Here is a 23,124-nt window from a genome sequence, read left to right on the forward strand (position 1 = left end):
GAAAACTTATAGTTTATAAACACTTTTGTGGTATAGTTTAAAGATACCTAAATTTATATTTAGAAACACCTGAGTTAGCATCTCCCTTTACCACCTAACTAGCTATACAGTGATGGAGATATCATGAAACTCATCAATCCCTGTTCCCTCACAGGGATAATATGTGAGAATATGAGATCATAGAATTAGACACCTCTAGTTCAGTGCCTCTCAAATGATAGTCACTCAGTAATTGTAACTATAATTAAAATTGCCATTATTGTTATGATAAATACTGGCCTAGATTCAAATGTTTGAATGTTTGAAATTTGTTTTAAGGAGAATATTTTTCAAAAGAATGCATCTCTTTTCCCCACACTGATGCTGCTGGCTGCTCCTTTCAACTCATGTCCAAGCGAACTGGGGCTTGCACTCGAATCAACAATATAAACTATCAGTATACCTGGAACTTGTTAGAAGCTGAGTCTGAGGTGACTTTGATACAATTTTTGCCAAAAGCGTACTTTAGCTCTACAGATTTTTAGAAAGGTATTCTAATAGACAGATTAACTATTAATCTTTCTATATTTTTCAGGCTTTCATATTATATTAAGTTCATTCACTGGAAAGCATAGTGCCTGACCATATTTTATAAATTCCCCACAGAAATGCTTTCACTGAATTATGAGGTAATGATAAATAATTTAAAGTCTGCACTCAGCCATCTAAAAGTCGGATGCAAGCCAGTTCCATTTGATAATGCTTGCTTTTCTTTGTCATACCATAGAAGAGAATGCCCACTCTCCATTCATTCACCTAGTCAACAACCCAGAGTGGTTTCATTCAGCATCAAAATCATTACTGGAGATGACTTCAGGGTTAACTGACTGGATTGGGAGAGAGAATTAGAACTGGCAAAGTCAGTACTCTGGCCCAGGATTTCGGTATATGGTCTGGTTTCATATTTATGACCTTGTGAGATACATAAGGGATTCCAAAGTTTACATATGAGGGAAGTATGACAATCTACATTATCAAGGTCTTGTAGCTAGTAGGTGACATATTAAGAAATCAAAGATTATTTTGCTAACTAGGAGGTGGTAACAGGAAAAGAATATTATATTTGGACAATGTAATAAGAAGGCTGGCTTGGAGGGGCACCTGACTAGCTCAGTTAGTGGAGCATGTGGCTCTTGATCTTGGGGTCGTGAGTTCGAGCCCCACATTGGGTGTAGAGATTATTTTAATAAATAAGCTTAAAAAAAAGTCTGGCTTGCAAATTTAACTTTGAGGTTTCTATGGAAAGTGTTCAAAAATATTTGCAGTAATAACAGCATCTTTGCAGTAAGTTTGAACCTCCCTTTGTATCTACTTTTAAGGACAATATTCTTTACATATATAAACTTAATAATATTTTTTAGCTGTTATAGTGGATCCTAAAAATATAAGATGTAAGATGTACCTTTATTGTAATTTGAAAAGAAAAAAGATGCTTTTGGTTTTGTTAATTCAGTGCTGCATAGGTTCAGTTTAGCTAATGGTTAGCCCAGACTTTTAGGTCATGTGGTACTCTGTGAAAATTCAATCGAAAGATTTTAAGATTGGAAAGTTCTAAAATTATAAGGTTGCAACCAATCAATATTTGGACCCATTTAAATTATTATACCCAACTGTCAAGGAGGGTGTGCTTTCATATTGCTACTTACAAGGAAGGATTAATGTCCAAATCAACCTGTTCCATGTCTTGACAGCTATTAAAAAGTACTTTATTATTTTAAGCCAAATGTATTCTGCTGCATCTCAGTGTTCCTAGTTCATCTTTTCTTTTTATTAAAAATACTTAAATTTAATTTCTATTCTATTGTGAGAATCATTGAGATATTAGGAATCAACAGTGTTCCACTTAAATGTTTTCTACTTTCAACTAACATATACTCCCTCCATTCTTTTAACTGGTCTATAGATGGTGTGATTTGAGGTTAATCAAAATTCTGATCCCATATGAAGACCCTTCAGTTTACACACAGGCTTCTCAGGTGTGGTCATGGAATGAAGCAAAATAAAGGCTGTCTCCTCTGTCTTCCTTCTAAACAGACAGAAGTTCTATTAGGGTTTTTTGGCAGAAAAAAACCAGTATTGATTTATATTACAATTATTATTAAGTAAAACCCCTTGGCAGTTTTCTCTGCTGCAAAAACATACCTATTGCATTGTATAGATGGGTTGTTTTGGTTCAAATTTCAAAACCTTATATGTATTCCTATTTCATATTATTCTATTATATTTGGCCCATTATCCTAAGATATAAAATCTTGCATAATTGAAAATTCATATTTAATTTCCATCTATTGTGTGCTAATCACTGTACTAGACATTTTCACTATATTATTATACTTTATTCTTCTTTAACATGAGAAGGAATCCTAATTTTATGACTAACAGGTTCAAGAACATTAAGTAATTTTACTGAGACCATTGAGAACATTAAAATAGAATTTAGGATTTGAATGTAGGTCTATTTAATTCCAAGGTTCATGACTATTTTTGTTTATACTAGTCTATAACCATGAGTTGTTAAGAAACTATTTAATATGTATTCAAGGAATTCCATCTAAGGAATACAATTTTGAAACCTCATTAAATATTTTAAAGGAAGATTTCATATGTAAGAGCAAACATCAGTTATCTGTACCTTGTATTTATAAATTGTACTAATTCAAAGCATTTTGACTCCCCTCAATAAAGTATGATATGTGAGATGTGTTCAACAGGAAATAGGATGGAGAAAATCAGTAAAAAAATACCTTTATGTGAGAGAATAAAACAAAGTTCATGAATGGGAAATTGATGCATGAAATTATATTTAATAAAAACTAACTTCAGTGGCTTTTAGGATGACTTGAAATAGGCAAAGATTTAGAACTGAGAGAAACCTGTAGGGACTACTAACACAATTCAGATATAGAATTATAAAGATGTCTATCTTGGGGCACCTGGGTGGCTCAGTGGGTTAAAGCCTCTGCCTTCAGCTCAGGTCATGTTTTTAGGGTCCTGGGATCGAGCCCCACATCGGCCTCTCTGCTCAGCGGGGAGCCTGCTTCTTCCTCTCTCTCTTTGCCTGCCTCTCCGTCTACTTGTGATCTCTGTCTGTCAAATAAATAAATAAAATTTTAAAAGATGTCTACCTTCACATAGATATATAAACAATGGATAGTATTTAAATACATAGTTGAAAATAATTATAAGAAAATTATTTTGTTCTGAGGAATTGATGACACAAATTTCACAAATAATTTTCAAGGTATTAAATTTGTGTATTTGTGTGTGTTTGTTTTTACTATGGTTAAAAGGTTAAAGAGTAATTTTGGTCATTCAGGAAAACAATGAATTTTGTTTTTATTTGTTAAAAATTGCATTATTGGTATGATTGCCACACAAATAATTGAGAGGAAGAGAGTGTTTCGGGAAATGTACTTGGTAGATATCCATGTACGGTAAATTCAGTGTTTGCCTATGTATTCATGAAAAACATGAATATAACAAAAAGGAAAGGCAGATTTTAAAGGATAGCGGTTAAAATTCGGGAGAAAGTACTGAGTGAGGGAAATAATCAGAACTATAAGAGGAGCTACAGAAGAATGGGGCCCATTGCCAATGAAAAATGAGTTTAAGGAACAAAAGTTTAGTTAACAGTTAAATACAGCTGAGAAAGAAATAATTGGGTTTTGTTCTCCAAAAATCTCTAGAAGTTTAGAACTCTTTTATTATGAGGAAGAAACTGAAAAAGAAGATTTCAATGAACTTACAAATAAGTATAATATCAAGTATAATAAAATCTAGTTTAACAACTCATATCTACAAAATTCAGGAATTTTCTTTGAATGTGTATATTCAGTTTGCTGCTCTCTTTCAATCATATCCTAACCATTTGCAATTTAAAATTTTTCTTTATATACCCAAATTTTATATAGAACTAAAGAAAATACATTTCTTGCAGGTACAAAATTGGAAATGACTTCCCCAGAACAAAAGGGCCTTGTCCCCTTCACCAGAGAATCTCTTGAACTTATGAAACAGCATATTGCTAAAAAGCACAGTGAGGACCAAAGAGATTTAAAGCCAAACACTGACTTGGAAGTTGGAAAAGAGCTTCCATTTGTTTATGGGAATCTCTCTCCAGGAATGGTGTTGGAGCCCTTGGAAGATGTGGATCCATACTATAAGAATAAAAATGTAAGGCTTTATTAACCGACTACATTTTCATTATTTATTTCAGAAGTACGAAAAGTATAATTGAGATATGATTAAAAAAGAATGAAAAGTAAATCAAAGTTATTTTAAGTAGTAAAAAAAAATGGATAAGAAATTTCACAAATATTTGGGATTTTTATCAAATCTGATGGCTTTCCTGTTAGGTTAGTTTGTTGGAAGTTACTCTACTTTTAATAGGCTATACTGTGATGCCTTAACATAAATGACTTGTTTTGTGGGAGTATGTTGACTGGCTGCTTAAGGTTACTGATGTTAAAAGAACTGTAATATAAAATTTTTATAATATGTACAATAATTTTAAATGTTCAACTGAATGAGCTTATTCAGTAGTTGAGAAAATAAGCCAACCTATATTCCTATATTTTATCTACCATTTTTATTAATTCATACATTCACATCCTATCTTATCCTGAGAATGACTTGAGGAGCAAACTAAATATTTGAACAATTCTAAAACAAGCACAAAAATGATGAAAACAAGAATAATTATGCTTAGTAAAACCAGAGATCTGTGTGGGTTGACAAAGCTGGAAGAGTCTTCCTTGAGAAAATAGAATTTGAATTACAGCTTGGAGAACACTTCACATTTTAACAGTGCAAAGGGAAGATCTTGATATTAGTTGGAACAGAGAAGAGACAGGGTGTGATAGAACTCAACCCCTATTGCAAGTGTGAGAAATGAAAGAATGAGGAAGTGAAGATGCCAACATGGATTTAATGTGATGGCCAAAGGATTGATGTGATGAATGCAATGTTTAAGTAAGTTTAATCTAAGACTTCTAAATTACTATTGCATAGAAAATCTAGGGTCAGAAAGATGGTATAAGAAAGAGAGTAATCTAGACCTGAAGTCAAGAGACCTGATTATAGAAGGGTCTTGGAGGAGGGAAAAATGTAACAAACCTGAGAAGAAACAACAGGATTTGAAGACAGACTAATAATCCAAAAATTTCTAACCTGGAATAATGGTGGTGCTACTTATAAAATTGAAATAATTCTAAAAAAGAATAAGCTTGGGAGATATGAAGATTAGCTCTGTTGTGGACAAATGTAATTTGATATTCGTAATATTACCAAATGGGCAAAATGGAATTGAACCAAAGTCTCTGGACGGAAGACAAAGTGATGATTTTGCATAAACACAACTCTTTCAAATATTTTGCATGATGGAAAAGTATTGGCATTGTAAATGTATTTATTAACAAAGACTCCAGTATCTCTTGTAGCTTCCATGGGCATTATGTAACATTAGCTGTAAAACACTTGTAAAATCTTCAGAATATTTTAGTGAAAACGTATGTTGTCATCTCAATTATCTCTGCTTTCACTTTTGCTGTGTTTAAGTCCTAATAGTTGACTTAGCATAATAACCTTAAAAGTAACTCTAATCTAGCAGAGTTCTGAGTTCTTTGTAGTGTTTACAGATATGGTAGGCAAATCTAAGTTTGTTATTGAAGACAAAACCAAGGATTCTGAAAAATGAAACATGCCAAAAATTGTAAGGTTAGTTTGTATAAGAAGTATTAATATTAATGATGATACAAAGTATTAAAAATGTGAATTATATTCAGTTTCTTCTGTTAAGGGTGGTATACCAACAAATAGTCCTAAAATTAAATAATTTCAGCACTTAAACATTAACTGGAAAATTGTTATGTCTGGAATCACTTATTTCTTCACAAAAACATGGGCTAGTTGATTGCACATATATTACCTCTTTTTTTTTTTTTAAGATTTATTATTTTATTTCAGAGAGTAAGGAAGAGTGAAAGAGCGTGGGGGAAGGAAGGAGCAGAGAGAGTCTTAAGCAGACTCCATGCTGAGTGCAGAGCCTGACCCTGGGCTCAATCTCCCAACCCTGAACCAAAATCAAGAGTCAGATGCTTAACCAACTGCACCACACTGGTGCCCCACATATATATTACCTCTTGTAAGAATATTGATATTCTTCAGGGAAATAACAGAAAGCACATTTTAAATAATCAGATTTTGGGGAACACTTTTATTTTATTTTTGCATTTGAAATGGAAAGAGGGAAAATAACTAAAATACATGCCAAAATGTCCACAGACTGTATATTGGAAAAGTGTTTTAGTGAGAATCATAACACAGTTGGTTTCCATTTAGAAGATGTTTTCAAAAATTATCAATGGATATATAATTGTTTTCACTAATATATTTATATATATAGACAAAAATATAAATGTCAGTATACAGTCACCATAGATACCTCTAATATATAATTATATTTCATATACAATATAATACTTAAGTATATAATAGATTATACTTATACATATATCATTTAGTATACTGTATTGTATCATATTACATTGTATACTATATATGATACAGTGTTATATTATAATGGGCATAATATCATGTATAATATATTTTTACTCACACCATCATAAATGAATTCTCCAAATGGATATGTATATATGGTAAAAGTATATATATGATGTATACACACATACATACATAGGTAGATACATTTTAATTTCTTTTTTCTTTTTAAGATTTTATTTATTTACTTGAGAGAGATAGAGGGATCACAAATAGGCAAAGAGGCAGGCACAGAGACGGGGGGAAGTCCCGATGCAGGGCTCAATCCCAGTACACTGAGATCATGACCTGAGCTGAAGGCAGAGGCTTAACCCACTGAGCCACCCAGATGCCCTGACACTTTTTAATTTCTATATTATATTATAGATACACACATATACATATGTATACATGTACATGTATAATTCATTTTTAGGATATTTCTGATCTTTCATTAGTTTTGGATTTAATGCTTCTGTATCCCAATATATTAGTTTTACATGATGTAACTTTCTCTTTTAGGGATGTTTATGTCAATGATAACATATAAATGTGGTTTTATACCTTAGATAATTACTAGTGATTAGTAAAATATCTTAGTGAATGGGGTCATTTTTGCTGTTGTAATCACACACATTTTTGCTTTGAAATAAAAGTAACTTTATATTCACTAAATTTGGGTCTCTTTAAATGCATCTTCATGAACCATTAGGATATAGATTTCTTCCTATTACATTTGTTCTGCAGGAAGACTTGAGGATTGGAGTGTGGGAAATGGCTTTGTTAGGCAGAACATTGGGGAAAAAAAAAAGTTATGTAATCCTAAATATCAATGAAAATGTTTAAAAGAAGAAATCTTTATACTTGATTTAGTCTGTAAAACATTATCAAAATATAAGAAAAGTGTAACAGCTAAAATTCAGTTGAAATGATCATTGGCAATAATTTGCATAATGGATGAGTTTATAGCTCCTAGTTGTAATTTTACTTGATTTTTTTTCATTTTATAGACTTTCATGGTATTAAATAAAAGTAGGACAATCTTCAGATTCAGTGCCACGTGGTGTACACTTTCTCCTTTCAATTCAGCTAGAAGAACAACTATTAAGATTTTGGTGCATCCATATCCTTTTCTGTTGTCTTTAAACTGTAGCAGTATCAAATGTGACTATTCTATTAAAATATTGCTGCAGTGTTTTTCTCTTTTGAATTTTATCTCATTTTAGGTCATATTGGAATCTGGATTACAACTGCACCAAGTGTTCCATATTTGAAAATACATTTATAATTTATTTTCTAGTACATTCAGCAGTAATAAATATTAACAAATCTTAATCCTCCTTGTTTTTCAATATGAATAGTATTCTTTTTGATATTTAAAGAGCTATTTTATCTCATGTATATACATATAAACATGTTAAAGAAACATATATTTCCAATATTATTTTATCCATTATTCCTTGACTGTAACTTACCTTTTTCCGACTATTCATTTTAATTAGTGTCCTGATTGACTGCATATTTATGTCCATGACTGAGATGCCAAAATGGGGCCCAGCAATACAGTAAGTCATATAATTTTATTATACATTATTTCACGTATGATTTTATATTATATTTAACATGTTGCATTATAATACTTTATATACTACATATTCAACATTTTATAACTTATTATTTATATTTAATATGTAATATTCCTTGTAATAAAAACTCATTCTTCATAATATATTTATACATATAACACAGTTTATGGGTTTTCCAAGTAAAAATAAATCACATATGTATCAGTTAATAAATTTTAATGTTTTTCTGCCCTTTCATTTATTCTTAGTTGGACTTTAAATGCTGCTATTTCCCGGGGCGCCTGGGTGGCTCAGTGGGTTAAAGCCTCTGCCTTTGGCTCAGGTCATGATCCCAGAGTCCCAGGGATTGAGCCTGCTTCCCTCCCCCACCCCGCCTGCTTCTCTACCTACTTGTGATCTCTTTCTCTCTGTCAAATAAGTAAATAAAATCTTAAAAAAAAAATCTGCTATTTCCCAACATATTAAGTCAACTAATATAAAAGTTTGATTATTTAGCTAAATGTTTGTGTCTATATGAGGTTTTAGTATAAAGTTAATTAGTAATGATTAATATATTATTTGGATTTGCTTTAAACTCAAGTAACATTTATTCTTTTCCATTCTAAGAAAGTTATTTCTATTGCTTTCCTTCTGTTCTATTTCTTCTCTCTTTCTAGAGGGATGTGAATAGTTTGGATATTAGACCAAAATAGTGGAAAGGCCCATTAAAATTTCTAGAGAAGAAGCCTTTCTTTTTTTCTTTATTTTATTTTATTTTATTTTATTTATGTATTTGAGAGAGGGGTGAGCATGAGCGGTGGTTAGGGGCAGAGGAAAGGGGAGTAGATTCTTCCACTGAGCAGCCAGAGGTGGGGCTCCATCCCAGGATCCTGGGAAAATAACCTGAACCAAAGGCAGACGCTTAACCAGTTGAGCCACCACCCAGCCTCCCCAAGAAGAAGCCTTTCTTGATGCTACCTCTTAGGCTTTAATTCATTCTTAAAACTAGTTAATTTTGGAAGGTGAATATAAAACTGATTCATTACAAAAATTCTTACATATACACATAATAAAATTAGTTCTTTCACACTTTTATAATTCAGTAAATTATTGTGTGACTTCAAATGCAGAATAAATTCGATATTTTATATTTTCATTATTTACCAAAATATATTTAAAGACAATGACTCTAGCTAGGGCTTGTTGAAAAAAAAATTGATAGTTAAATTTTATGGTTAATGCTGAAAGACATAGCCCACCCTAAAAGCCCTACCTTGTGGTTCAAGGAGCATAGTTTCTTTTCTTTGTTTGTTTGTTTGTTTGTTTGTTTTTTCTAATTGGTTGGTAGATTGGTTGGTTGACTGGTTGGTTGCCAAATAATAACCATAGACATATTATTTCAGAGTTGGCAATGCATTATTCTCACTTTTAACGTTTATATGAAAAACTGTCTGCAGGAATATTTTGCTTGGAATTTACACATTTGAAATACTTGTAAAACTCATTGCAAGAGGCATCTGGGCAGAACCTTTTTATTTCTTTGGTGATCCATGGAACTGGCTCGATTTCAGTGTAACTTTGTTTGAGTGAGTATTTCTTCAAATTGCAAACATCTTAATACCTTGTTAAGTAAGCGTTTCATAAAGAAACATCAGCATTTACAAAGTTTTCTCCTTGTAAAAATTCTGCAAAGAATATTTCATAATCATAGCCATAATGACTCTCAGGCAGCTCCAACTGAACTAGCCCTCAGAATGTGCAATAAAAATGAAAGGAATTGGATATTATCTGTTTTCTATCTGAGGCAAAACAACAGAGGTTAAATTTTAGAATTTTAAATGATGATTTTCAGTGCTAAGAAAGTCTCTTGGAGACTTACAAGAAGATCTGAATACGTTTGATTTTATCTCCAACCTACATTTTGTTTAGCTATATTATTTAAGACCAGTAAACACTAGATAACAGAATATCTTACACACACATTCATGCACATACAGACACATGTTTTCAAGAATGTTTCATTAAATTCTAATGATTTACATGAGTATTTTTTCAATGTTTCTATTTGGTGTACTCTGTTCTATGGCTAAGGAAATGATCACTGGCTCCAAACGCCTGTTAAATAGAATTTAAAATGATATTCCATTTTTAGGTTTGGGGTTGATTTTTAAAACAACAAATAATCTCATAAAGCACATAATCAGTGTCTGCCCTGTGGTAAGCAATAAAAAATAGTAGCTAATATCATTGAAATTATTATCACTACTACTGATTACTACCATTATCATGCTGTTGCCTTTGCTGGTAGCTAATACTTAGCTAACACAGTTATTACATAACCCCATGTGTCAGGTGCTAAGCCATGCTCTTTACATCTATGAGTTGTTTAATCACCACAAAAAGCCTCAGCATTAGGAATCATTATCCCCACTTTAATTTGAAGAAACTGAGGCAAGAAGGAATCAGTAATTTTTCCATGTCACGCAGCTAGTAACTTGGGAGCATGGATTTGTAGATAAGCATTCTGGGACAGTCTGTGCCCTTAACCACTCTACTCCCTGCCTTCTGCTATCTTCACCATCGTCAACCCCATCATGATCATCAGAAGAAACTTAAGTACTTAATCTCATTGCTTAAAAAACTATGGATTTTTCCAATTTTTAACTACCTCTTCACTGATTAGATAACAAAATATTTATGAACATAATATAGGGTATTTGGTATAGAATGATGACTAATCACAGTGTCAAGCTTTTATAAACAGTCATAATTTGTTTGTGGGTTAATATTTACCTAGCTACCTTACACTGTAGCAATCTTTGTCTTCCAATCAATAAAGCAACTATTTGTGAAATGGAACAATGAGAGCAAGGGAAACGTTTGGATATGTGGTTTTAAAAATAAGTTTTAAATAGTATAAAAAGTCAGTGATAAGCAGTCTATACTTAGTATGACTTCTAATAATTCTAATTTAATCCCACAGGCACATAACAAGATATTTACTTCTCGGCTCAAATACTATAATATTTAGTATTTCAAGAAATTTGAGAATTTTGAAAATTATTCCCCTAAACCAAGGTAAGAAATGGTATTTAGTTCTTGTCTTCATTTTTATTTATGTTCTACCCTGTATTCTTTTGAACTCGCCTGTTAACTGCTTGGAGAAATACTAAATTGAACAGTGTTTCATCTTTGAAGTCAGTGAATTATCTGATCTGTAAGTTTATGTCAGTCACTCCAGGAAAGCCAAAAAAAAAAAAAAATCACATTTGACTGTTATTTATTCGAGATGGATTCAATTCTTAATGATAAAATAAAGAAATTAACCAAAGTATATTATTTTCTATTTTTTCTTATTTATCCTTGCCTCTTAAATATGAACTTACAAAATTGCCCTTAGACTTCTGAGAGAGATAGCAATCTAGACAGGTAGCTAATGTGCCTTTTTTTCCTCACTGTATCTAAAAACCAGTTGAAATGAACAAAGTAATATAAAATAAGATAAATTCCATTTTGCTCTGAGTGCTTGGATAGGTTGCATTCACATGCCACAGAGTTAAAGGAGGTTCTGCTAAATAAGGTAGAGCTGTGAACACATTGATGGAAGATGCTAATTTACAGCTCCCGTTCCTGAAGATATCCTAGAGAAGCCCATCAACAGCTTTTAATTTGTGTTAAGAATGAATGAAAACAATCCAGTATGAAACAACTCCATTAGTGTTTGGCTGCTGAGTCAGCAGTATGAAATAGGTGGGCCAATAAACCCAGAGACAAGTGTGATAATACCAAACATGAGATCTACAGATGATTTTTGTCCATTGGAATACCATGAAGACGGCCAGATATATGCATGCTGTACACTTGGAGTCTAGATTGGGCAAAACAGTAAAAAAATTAGAGAGTGTGGTGATGGATGATACATAGCCCCGTGGATATATTAAAACACTGAACTGTACACATTAAATGTGTGAATTGTATGATTTATGAATTATAGCTCGATAAAGCTGTTTAACAAAAATGGATTGGCAGCTTCAATGAAGCTGAAGTGAAGAAACCCAGTGAAGAAGGTGGCAGTGATAGGAATTCCCACAGTTCTACCTACCTTACTACTCTCCACAAATTACTAGAACATAAAATTGCATCAACTGTGTCCTCATCTTAGGCTCAGAGGTAAAGATTATAGAAGAAATCAGGTGAATCTAAATTAATACAAGAACAACATATCTTAGCACACTTAGAAACACACAGGCTGATAGAAATTTCTCTTTTTCCAAGGGAGAAAATAATCAACAGAAATACCAGCAATACAGAGCATATGAAAGTATTTTACAATACCAAAAGAGAAACATGCTATTTAAGAAAATAAAAATAATCCTCTTTTTTCTTTAAAAAAATATGTCCTAAGAAATAGGAGCAAGCATAAGAAGTCATCCTTTTTGTAGTCCCTTCAAGATTTTATTTATTTATTTATTTACTTACTTATTTATTTATGAGAAGGCACAAGTTGGGGGAGAATCAAAGTGGGAAAGAATCTCATGCAGACTGCACTGATCTCCACATGGGGCTTCATCCCACGACACTGAGATCATAACCGTGAGATCTTGACCTGAGCAGAAGCCAAGAGTCCATGCTTAACTGATTGAGCTACCCAGGTGCTCCTTTTGTGAAGAAAACCTGGACTCAAGCAAAAGATGAAAATGATATAATAAAATAGACAAAAGTACTTATTAGGCAAAAAAAGTGTTAATACCCAGGACAACTGTGTGATGTGGTCAGTTAAGCATCTGACTCTTGGTTTTAGCTCAGGATGATCTAAGGATCTGAGGATCATGAGCTCCGTGCTCTGCAGGGAGTCTATTTGAGCTTCTCCCTCTCCCTCTGCCCCTCCCCCTGCTGCTCTCTCTCTCTTTCTAAAACAAAAATAAATAAATAAATCTTTTAAAAATGTATATTGACTTTGGTGAGTATTTTATGGTAATAGATGCATTAAAATATGGTACTATCTCTTTAGTATTTTGGCATAGTAAAATAAAACCAGTTGTGTAAGGAGAAACTAGAGAAATTCTATATTAATTCAATAGAACAAAAATGGATGGGTTATCGAAAAAGAGAAAACTAAGTTCCACCTTATGGATAGTTGGTGACCCCAAAAAAGAGACCAGAATAAATGTAAAAGATAAATCATTCAAAAATACACTAGAACATTTTTTAAAAAACTTTAACTTGAAATTTTTGTCACAAATGGAGAAGGTTCATTTTATAGTAGACAAAAAAACTAAAAGGTACACTTAGACATATTATAACATTTTTTAATTGAAGCCTTAAAAAATAAGTATATTATAAAAATCCTATGAAAAGGCAATGAAAAATTACCTATGAAAAGGTTATTTTTAGACCTTTTGATAATACTGAAAATGAATAGGCAGTGAAATTTGAGCTTGGGCAAGGTATAGGCAGGAAGATTATGACACTAGTGTTCTATACCTGTCTGTCATCCAGATGTGAAGCTGATAGGAAGATAGTCACAGCCAAGCAAGAGTTCTGAAGTTTTATGTATGTATCTTTCCTGAACAACTGGTATGAAAAAAAATACTCAACAATGGGAAGATTTAATATCAGAACTAATCATAGTGAACTCTGAAATCATTTCAACACAGAATGAATTCCAAATTACTGATAGTATGCAAAACAGAATGCAAATATTACAACCCAAATTAGTAACAGACATTCCTAAACTAGAAACATGTTTTGTGTTTCAGAAAACTTTGAAATAGATAACAAAATTGTTTTAGAAAACTAGTGATTTTTAACATTAAAATCTAAATTAATTTGGATGAATTCTCACATCTACCCACCAGCATTCTTTTTTTTTTTTAGATTTTTTAATTTATTTATTAAGATTTTATTTATTTATTTGACAGACAGCGATTACAAGTAGGCAGAGAGGCAGACAGAGAGAGAGAGGAGGAAGCAGGCTCCCTGCTGAGCAGAGAGCCCAATGTGGGGCTTGATCCCAGGACCCTGAGATCATGACCAGAGCCAAAGGCAGAGGCTTTAACCCACTGAGCCACCCAGCATTCTTGCATGATAACTACCAGCTGTAGTTGAGGAACAGCTACTCCTTTAAATCAGGCATATTCATCCAGGTCCCCTCTGCTCCCCTTTTGCATAAATTTGTGTTTCCTGTCAAGCCATTGTAAGGATTTGAATGTTAACCTTTCCTGTAAATCATGAAAAATAATATGTAATGGAAAATATACAAATTGAGCCCTTTACTTGGTCAGAAGTACTAAATTATATTAACAAAAACTGAGAAGGGGGAATAGAGAGATGTGAGAAAGTAAATGTGGTTATTTCTTTATCTTACATTGTGAAACTATAGTATATAAAGTTTTATTTTTGCTATAGAGGGTACAAGTTTGTCCCAATAAGAACTTAAGTTTGATACAGTTTCTCAAAATATATTTTACCTTAAATACTAGAGAAAAAAGGAGAAAAAGTAAAGTTTATTTTTAAAAGATAAGACACATAAGGGAAATATATAAATCATAAACCTGGTGATTCACAGACCTGTACCCCTGGGGATAAAAATATATGTTTATAAAAAATAAAAAATTAAAAAAAAAAGAAGAATATATAAAAAAAAAAGAAAAAAAAACAAAATGGTAAAGTCATATCCAAAAATAAAGGCAGTTTATGAAAATAAATACAATTGGATTAAATTTTTCTGTCAAGATGTATAACTTTAATATTAAATCTTAAGTAAATCAAACTCCACAAAAGATATACCTAAACTAAAGCAAAATGAAAGCTTAAAAATAAAAAGAATGGGAGCTTGGTTATGTGTGTATGTATGTCTATATATATGTGTGTGTATGTATATCACATTTTCACATGCATATATTTTTATTTAAGAATTGTTCTAAAATAATTCCAACAGGGGTAGCTGGGTGGCTCAGTCTTTTAAGCATCCAACTCTTGATTTCAGCCCAGGTCATGATCTCATGAACGTGAGATGGAGCCCCACATGCATCTGGCTCCAAGCTCAGTGGGGAGTCTGCTTGAGATTCTCTCCCTGTCCCCTGCTCCTCCCCAGCAGTTTACACACACACTCTCTCTGCTTCTCTCACATAAATAAATAAATCTTTAAAAATAATAATTCTAGCAAAACATTGTGAAAAAACTTTTCAATAGACAAAAATTTACAGAGAACTAAAACTAATATAACACTGTGTGGTAAGTATACTTCAATTAAAAAAATATAGAAGAACTCATGGCAGTTGCCAAATGACAAGTACATATAAAATATACATGTTTTGAAGTTCATTATAATAACCATAGAAACTACAAAGTAAAGTGATCCCATTTTTCTTCTAATAAATTGGCAAAAAAGTTTTTTAAATATCCCAGTTTTAATGAAGGCTTGACTATGTATTTATATCTTTAGTTTATATATTGGTTCAACATCTCTTAAAAACAAATTGAACATAAATGTATCAATACATATAATATGATACAGAAATTCTATTTTTAATGTAATATTTTTAAAAAAGACTTGGATATAATAAAATAAAATAAATAGTATAACTCCAAGTGGCAAAATAAGCTATAAACAAGTATTTCCATATGATAGCAATTAAAATTATATATTTATCTAGATATCACATTTCTTTAACCACAGGAATAGCTTTATTTCAACCTTATTTTAATGTACTCAAAAAAGCCAATCATCTGAGGAGGTCACTGAAAAATAGATTCTCAGGGCATCTAGGTGGCTCAGTCAGTCAAGCATCTGCCTCTTGACTCACCTCAGGTCTTGATCTCAGGATTGTGAGTTTGGACCCAACACACTTAAAAACTTAAAAAAAAAAAAAAGATTTTCAGTTCTCACAATAATATATGAAGCGGGTATTATTAGCCACATTTTAAAGATACTAAAACAGAAGCATAGTAATATTGACAGAATCACAGCATTAGTACATTCTTATCCACTGTGAAGCTGAACAGTTATTAGGATCCTAAATATAAACAGACCAACAAATAAGAAGAGCAAGGGAAGAAAGAGAAGGAAGGAAGAGAGGTTAATACTAGTTTTACCGATGAAGTTACATTATTTACATTATTTTTGTTGTTTATTTCTTTTTTTTATGTTTCCAGAATTGAGCTTTTAAAAAACATTGAATTGCTATGAACACCCAATGTTACATTAATTTTAGGTGATTCTACCTGCCTGTCTGTTTTGCCATGCTCACAAGTGTAACTAACACTATCAACATGCAATGTTCTTACAATACCACTGACTATCCCCCATGCTGTACGTTTCATCCCATGACTTATTCTTTCCAGTACTGGAAGTCTGTACCTTTCACTGTCCTTCACTCATTCTGTCCATGACTCTGCTCTGGCAACCACCAATTTGTTCTTTATTTATGACGCTGTTTATGATCTTTTTGTTTGTTCATTGGTTTACTTTTTAGATCCTACATATAAATGAAATCATATGGCATTTGTCTTTGCCTGTCTGACTTACTTCACTTAGCACAATATACTCTAGATCCATCCATGTTGTCGCAAATGGCAAAACTTTGTTCTTTTTTATGTATGAATTATATCTTATTACATATGTAAATGACATTTCTTTATTCATTCATCTGTGAGTGGACACTTAGGGTGCTTCCGTATATTGGCTGTTGTAAAAAATGCTGCAACTAACATAGGGGTGCATATATCTTTTTGGATAAATCTTTTCTTTGGATAAATACCCAAGAGTGTAATTACTGCATTTTATGGTAATTCTATTTTTAATTTTTTGAGGAACCTCCATCCTGTGTTCTACAGTAGCTGCACCAATTTACATTTTCACCAGCAGTGCATGAGGATTTCTTGAGCAAGTTTTATTTAATAAATAGAAAAATTAGTTCCTGAAGTAAAAAGACAGCTTTAAGGCTGAATTCTCAATTAGTAAATGTTCTAATGTAAATACAGTCTGCAGATACCACAGTTGTGTGTTATTCTCATTCGTAATTCAAATTTGTACATGTTTTGTTTAATCAGCTCCAAAAATTGAATTCTTAAAAAGTTAGTGAAAGAATAGTATAAAATACTGCTATTTCTTTTTTTTTTAAGATTTTATTTATTTATTTGACAGACAGAGATCACAAGTAGGCAGAGAGGCAGGCAAAGAGAGAGAGGAGGAAGCAGACTCCCTGCTGAGCAGAGAGCCCGATGCGGGGCTCGATCCCAGGATCCTGGGATCATGACCTGAGCGGAAGGCAGAGGCCTTAACCCACTGAGCCACCCAGGCACCCCTAAAATACTGCTATTTCAAACTATTTCTTGTTTCAACAACATTTGCAACCTATTTTGATTTATAACTCTATACTTATGCTTATATACAGTGGTGGTTGGTATGAAAAGCAGTAACCAAAAGTCTTGTTCTTTATAGCAAAGAAAAACAAATAATTAATTTTAAAATTTGTGCCTGGATTATTTTAACAAGTGTAATAAGCCAGCAATAATATAGAAACCTTAAAGTTCATATTTTTATTTATTTTTTATTCATTTTACTTATTGGATGATTTAGATTAGGAAACACAAGCTGTTGATTTCAGCCGAGTATGCATTTACCATGGAGAAATTGTGCTAACAGCTGGTTTACTAAGATATTTTACTTTATCAAAAACAAACTTTTTTCTTTTTAGGTCTGAAGTCTTTCACAGGGATCCTCATCCACTGCTTGAAGAAACTTACTGGGGTCATTTCCCTAACTCTGTTTTTTCTGACTGTATTTTCTTTAATTGGGATGGGGCTCTTCATGGGCAACCTGAAGCATAAGTGTTTGCGATGGCCCCAAGAAAACGAAACTTCAACCCTGCACAACAGAACTGAAAATCCATATTATATGCGAGGTAAGAATCACTTGCCATCTATGTCAAAAAAGTTAAAATTTTTCTCTGCAACGGAGCAGACTTCACAGCAGTGTTGAACACTCAACTTCGGAACGAACTTGCAAATGCTCTAACTATGCTCAAGTTCACATGCTTTTTGAAAGTTCACATGTTGCCACTTAGCTTTTACCAAAGACCTGCATGAGTACTTGTTTTCAGTAACCAAAGGAAATCTGAAGATGATTTTTGCTTTTACGAAAAACACTAAAAGTAAAAATAGCATTCAGGGTTTGCTTTGCAGCAAGCCATTATAAAGGTAGCCTGCATCCCCGCAGGGAGAACAGCACCACCAGAGAGCCTTCCACTGGAACCCCGCGCAGCCTCCCAGCATCAAGCCAACATAGCTTTGAATTGAGACAAACCTGTGCTTTGTCTCAATTTATTTTGTGTGTCTATTAGCAAGATGTGTCCTAATGTATATTTTTTTAATTAAAAAAAAAAAAGCTGAAGAGAGGTTATATTTGGGGCCTGGGAATGCCCACAAATTTTTCCCTATAAACTAATGGTAGGAGCGCCTGGGTGGCTCAGTGGGTTAAGCCGCTGCCTTCGGCTCAGGTCATGATCTCAGGGTCTTGGGATCGAGTCCCGCATCGGGCTCTGCTCAGCAGGGAGCCTGCTTTTCCCTCTCTCTCTGCCTGCCTCACCATCTACTTGTGATTTCTCTCTGTCAAATAAATAAATAAAATCTTAAAAAAAAAAAAAACTAATGGTAATTACTTCTTTGCCTTATGCCTTTCCCTTCACAAAAGGTTTCATTAGGAATGTTCTACTTTGGATGGCGGAGGAAACCTGTGCTGATTTGGATCAGTTTCATTTATCAGAATTGCAATTCAAAGTTCCAATCTTCAGATAGTTCAGTGAGGAAGACCCAAGTTTGAAATTGTTAAGTTTTGCAAATTTTATCCTTTAAAAAATAAATATAACCAGTCTTTTTTTTTTTTTTTTTTTTGACAGATAGATCACAAGTAGGCAGAGAGGCAGGCAGAGAGAGAGGAGGAGGCAGGCTCCCTGCTGAACAGAGAGCCCGATGTGAGGCTTGATCCCAGGACACTGGGATCATGACCGAGCCGAAGGCAAGGCTTTAACCACTGAGCCACCCAGGCGCCCCTAACCAGAGTCTTATTTGCAGTTTTATCAAAATAAAATCCTCATAATACTACCTTTCTTCAATAAAGTTGTTTATTTAAAATATAAATTTAAGTCTACTCATTAGAAATTTTAAAATGACCCTGTAAATAAAAAATAGACTACATTATAGAAATTCTCACTATTGTTGGATTTCAGTTACTGCTGCTCATTTTAAATGTTTTGAGTTATCTTTTAGTAAATAATAAACATACTTCAGGAAAATACTAATAATGCCAGAATAAATATATTGCTTTGCTCCTATATATAAGTAACACATATGTCTGATCACATATCTTCACCATAACCCTGCAGAGAAGTGAATGAGCCTGCTTACAAACAGAAAAAATGGAAGTTCAGAGAAATTCAGTGAATGTTCCAGTGGAACAACAACAACTCAGTGATAAAAGTAGGATTCTAACCATCCCAATCTGGCTTTCAAATCCATTCCTTCTCCACCAGGTTATACTCTCTTACTGGATTTTTTCACTCATATTAAAATTATCAGGTCTTTCTGAAAGGGTTTAGAAAAATATAAAAGCATATTTTTAAACTAATAAAAGTAAATTGTTGTTAAGTCTTATGTAATCCCCTACATTAATTTTATTTGTATTTGGATATAATAAGTTCCAAAACAAATCTTAATGAATTTTACTCCTTATTTTTACCCCATAATATCATTATGCTGCAAGTAATACAAAATTATTGGTATATGAGTATGTGAAATATTTCCTTATTATGTGTGTCTATCTCATGGTCTTCATTCTAGTGGTGAGGGCAACAGAAAAATGGATGTTAAATCTTAGATTCCAATGGAAATACTCTTGAAATACTCTTTGGTTTCTTTAGTTACAACAAAAAATATACAAATTATATAAAAAATAAACAATTTTTACTACTTCACAATAATGAAATACTTCAATATAGTGAATGCCAATAGTTATTGCTGGAAAAAAATCCAGGTTCTTTTCATCTTAAAGAGTAAGTTATATTATAAAGAAATTACTTTTTTAAGTTTACAGCTTTAAAATTTGTCCAATTCTAGTCATTCCATTTCCTCTAAAAACATGTTAAGACTTGCTGAAAATATTATATTTATAAAATTTTATTTAACCTAATTGCCATGTCAAAGTCCTTTTATTTTAGAACAATATTTGGGGCAGTCCTCAACTACTAATGTTGAATTTCATTTGGATTTTGACTGCCATTTAAAAGGCTTGACCAGTGGTTCCTAACTATGATTTAAAACTTCTTTTAGGGTCACCTGGGTGGCTCAGTGGGTTAAAGCCTCCTGCCTTCCACTCAGGTCATGATCCCAGAGTCCTGGGATCGAGCCTCACATAGGGCTCTCTGCTCCAAGGGGAGCCTGCTTCTCCCTCTCTCTCTGCCTGCCTCTCTGCCTATTTGTGATCTCTGTCTGTCAAATAAATAAATAAAATCTTAAAAAAAAAACTTCTAACATTATTTTAGGTAAAGTTAAAGTGACATCATTTGACTTTGTAGTAATTCAGTTTTGTGTGTGTACATATGTATATATATATAATTTTAGATATACACACATACATTCAGGACTGATCTCATGTGTTGGAGCTGTGATTTGAGTTCAGAACCTAAAATCAATACTTCTAAGCATGTATGTTCCCAACCCTGGTAGTTCATATCTGTAAATACACCATTTACATATTGAATGACAGCAGATAAGGATACCTGAATAAATTCTATGGGCTATGATTCAGATTAGTTGGGATTATGGTTAGATTAAATGACACCAAGGTGAGTAACTGGCACTGGATGCTCAATATAGAAAAATAAGCTTCAACATGGGAAGAGAATGGTATTTAAATGCAGAGACAGAAATATGGTCTCATGTTAAGGAAGATCATTAGGAATAAAGCCTGGAAAAAAAAGGTCTCAGCTTTCACTTTGGTCTTGGGAATTTTCCTTCAGGGTTCTGGTCATAACTGACTGGTTAATATTTGCTTCCCAGAACTCTAGTTTTGAAAGTGATTCTCTTCTTTTTATGCTGGGTTTTGTTTCTTTTGGGGCGGTGTAGTAGGTAGATTGCCAGACATCTTTTGGTCTGTGCATCACATGTTAGGACAATCTTGTAGATAAAAAGGGTGGGCTATATATTCCTACCTTTTCAGTATAGAGAGAGATGTTCATATTCTATGCAGATCTAAATGGATATCAGATATGCTCTTCACTCAAAATTAGATAGCAGAATGTAATTTCCTATTTTGCAGAAACAGAAAACTTTTATTATTTGGAAGGAGAAAGATATGCTCTCCTTTGTGGCAACAGAACAGATGCTGGGTAAGTGGTGTTAATGTTCTTGTATCAGTCAGTTTCATAGATCCATAGTATTTATTGAATGATTAATGCTTTGGCTGATGTTTATCATTTGATTACATTATCTCATTTTGTCATTAAAACCATGCTGAGAAATATACAACACGGAATACTATTACCCTGATTTTACAGGAAAAAGCAGTAAACAGACTACTTAAATGATTTATTCAAGGTCATGAAGTGAATAAATGGCAAGGCTGGGACTTAAATAAGGATCTGATTTTTTGTTTTCTGTGTACCCCAGAGCTAGTGGGAATTATCAAGAGAGATGATATAATCTTTTCTTGGTCCAAAAGCCTTTGAAGAGAAGAAATAGGAAATATATGCTGTTATTTCATTTATTTTATGGCTTGTATATATTTTATGACAAAATTTACATTAATAAAAAGTTTATTGCTCTTATAAATAGTATTTATAAATAACTATTCAATGATATGATAATACAAGTTTTACTGTCTTATAATTTCCAATGAAGAGAAAGGAAAGTAGAAATATAGTGCTTCTCGGCAGTACTAGCACTTTCCTGTAATTCCTTATGTCACTTCCATCAGCTGGAAATGATATGGTGCCCATATCATTTCTTAGGCTCTAGGGCTCAGATTAACAAAAGTCATATGGGGATAGAGGAGCATGAATTATGTAGTTTATATATTCACGTGATTTAGACATTTTGTCACTTGCTCAACGCTGCCCAGCACAAATACATTTTAAACCTCTCTTTGCATCACATTTGTTAACTATTAAATGTCCAAAACAAGGCACATGGCCAAAGCCAGAATAACACTGGAGGAAACTACACAGGGTATGGATGGAGGGAAGCATGATTTATGTGGCCACAACTATAATAACGAATCATAATATTCAAGCCCCCAGAAAATAAAGTATGAAGACTCCATCAAAGGAAGTAAGATAAATCTTTAATCTGATCTTTCTACCATTGTGCAAATGCTGATTATAACTTATCAATGTGGAAGTGTTTTTGCACCCTTAAATAATGGGACCCAAGGGCTTAGGGTGAGACATTTGAAAATTAAACCCTCAATGACTGAAGCTTTGTTTTATGACGGTTATTCCCATTACGTATGCTTTCACCTTGATGCTGATAGCAAAGAAAACTTCAACAAGGCTTGGCAAAAAACCATTGGTGAGACCCCTTTTCCTTTTAGATTAATTAACACTGTTCACTTGTATTAACTTAAAATCTACCTCATTTGCAGCTTTTTCACTGGGCTTTGTTTAGACTGTTCCCTGTGGAAGAAAGAACTCTTTATTATTCATAGGTGGATATTCTGTATTTATGATTTGGCCTGTAATCTAAAAGTCACTTAAGAGTAAGCAGTTTCTCTTCTCTTTGTCTTCTTTAGTCAATGTCCTGAAGGATATGTGTGTGTGAAAGCTGGCACAAATCCTGATTATGGCTTCACAAATTTTGACACTTTTGGCTGGGCCTTACTTGCCCTGTTTCGGTTAATGACGCAGGATTACCCTGAAGCACTTTATCATCAGGTAAGAACAGAATCTACATGGCACAAAAAATGATATCATGTCCCTACCTTCTA

The 23,124-nt window shown here is 33.0% G+C and overlaps 1 protein-coding gene across 1 annotated transcript in view; it reads left to right on the forward strand.

Moving 5' to 3' along the window:
* The window catches only part of SCN7A (sodium voltage-gated channel alpha subunit 7), an 84,526-nt gene that overhangs the window by 15,362 nt on the left and 46,040 nt on the right, over nt 1-23,124 (forward strand). The window contains exons 2-9 of the mRNA XM_082689889.1: nt 3,977-4,212; nt 7,587-7,698; nt 8,051-8,141; nt 9,599-9,727; nt 11,125-11,219; nt 17,843-18,049; nt 21,460-21,529; nt 22,930-23,071. Coding sequence (XP_082546015.1) covers nt 3,991-4,212; nt 7,587-7,698; nt 8,051-8,141; nt 9,599-9,727; nt 11,125-11,219; nt 17,843-18,049; nt 21,460-21,529; nt 22,930-23,071 — 1,068 coding nt within the window. The 5' untranslated portion in view covers nt 3,977-3,990. The remainder of the gene's footprint in view (nt 1-3,976; nt 4,213-7,586; nt 7,699-8,050; nt 8,142-9,598; nt 9,728-11,124; nt 11,220-17,842; nt 18,050-21,459; nt 21,530-22,929; nt 23,072-23,124) is intronic.

Source organism: Mustela nivalis (genome assembly GCF_964662115.1).
Source record: "Mustela nivalis genome assembly, chromosome: 11".
Classification (NCBI taxonomy): Eukaryota; Metazoa; Chordata; class Mammalia; order Carnivora; family Mustelidae; genus Mustela; species Mustela nivalis.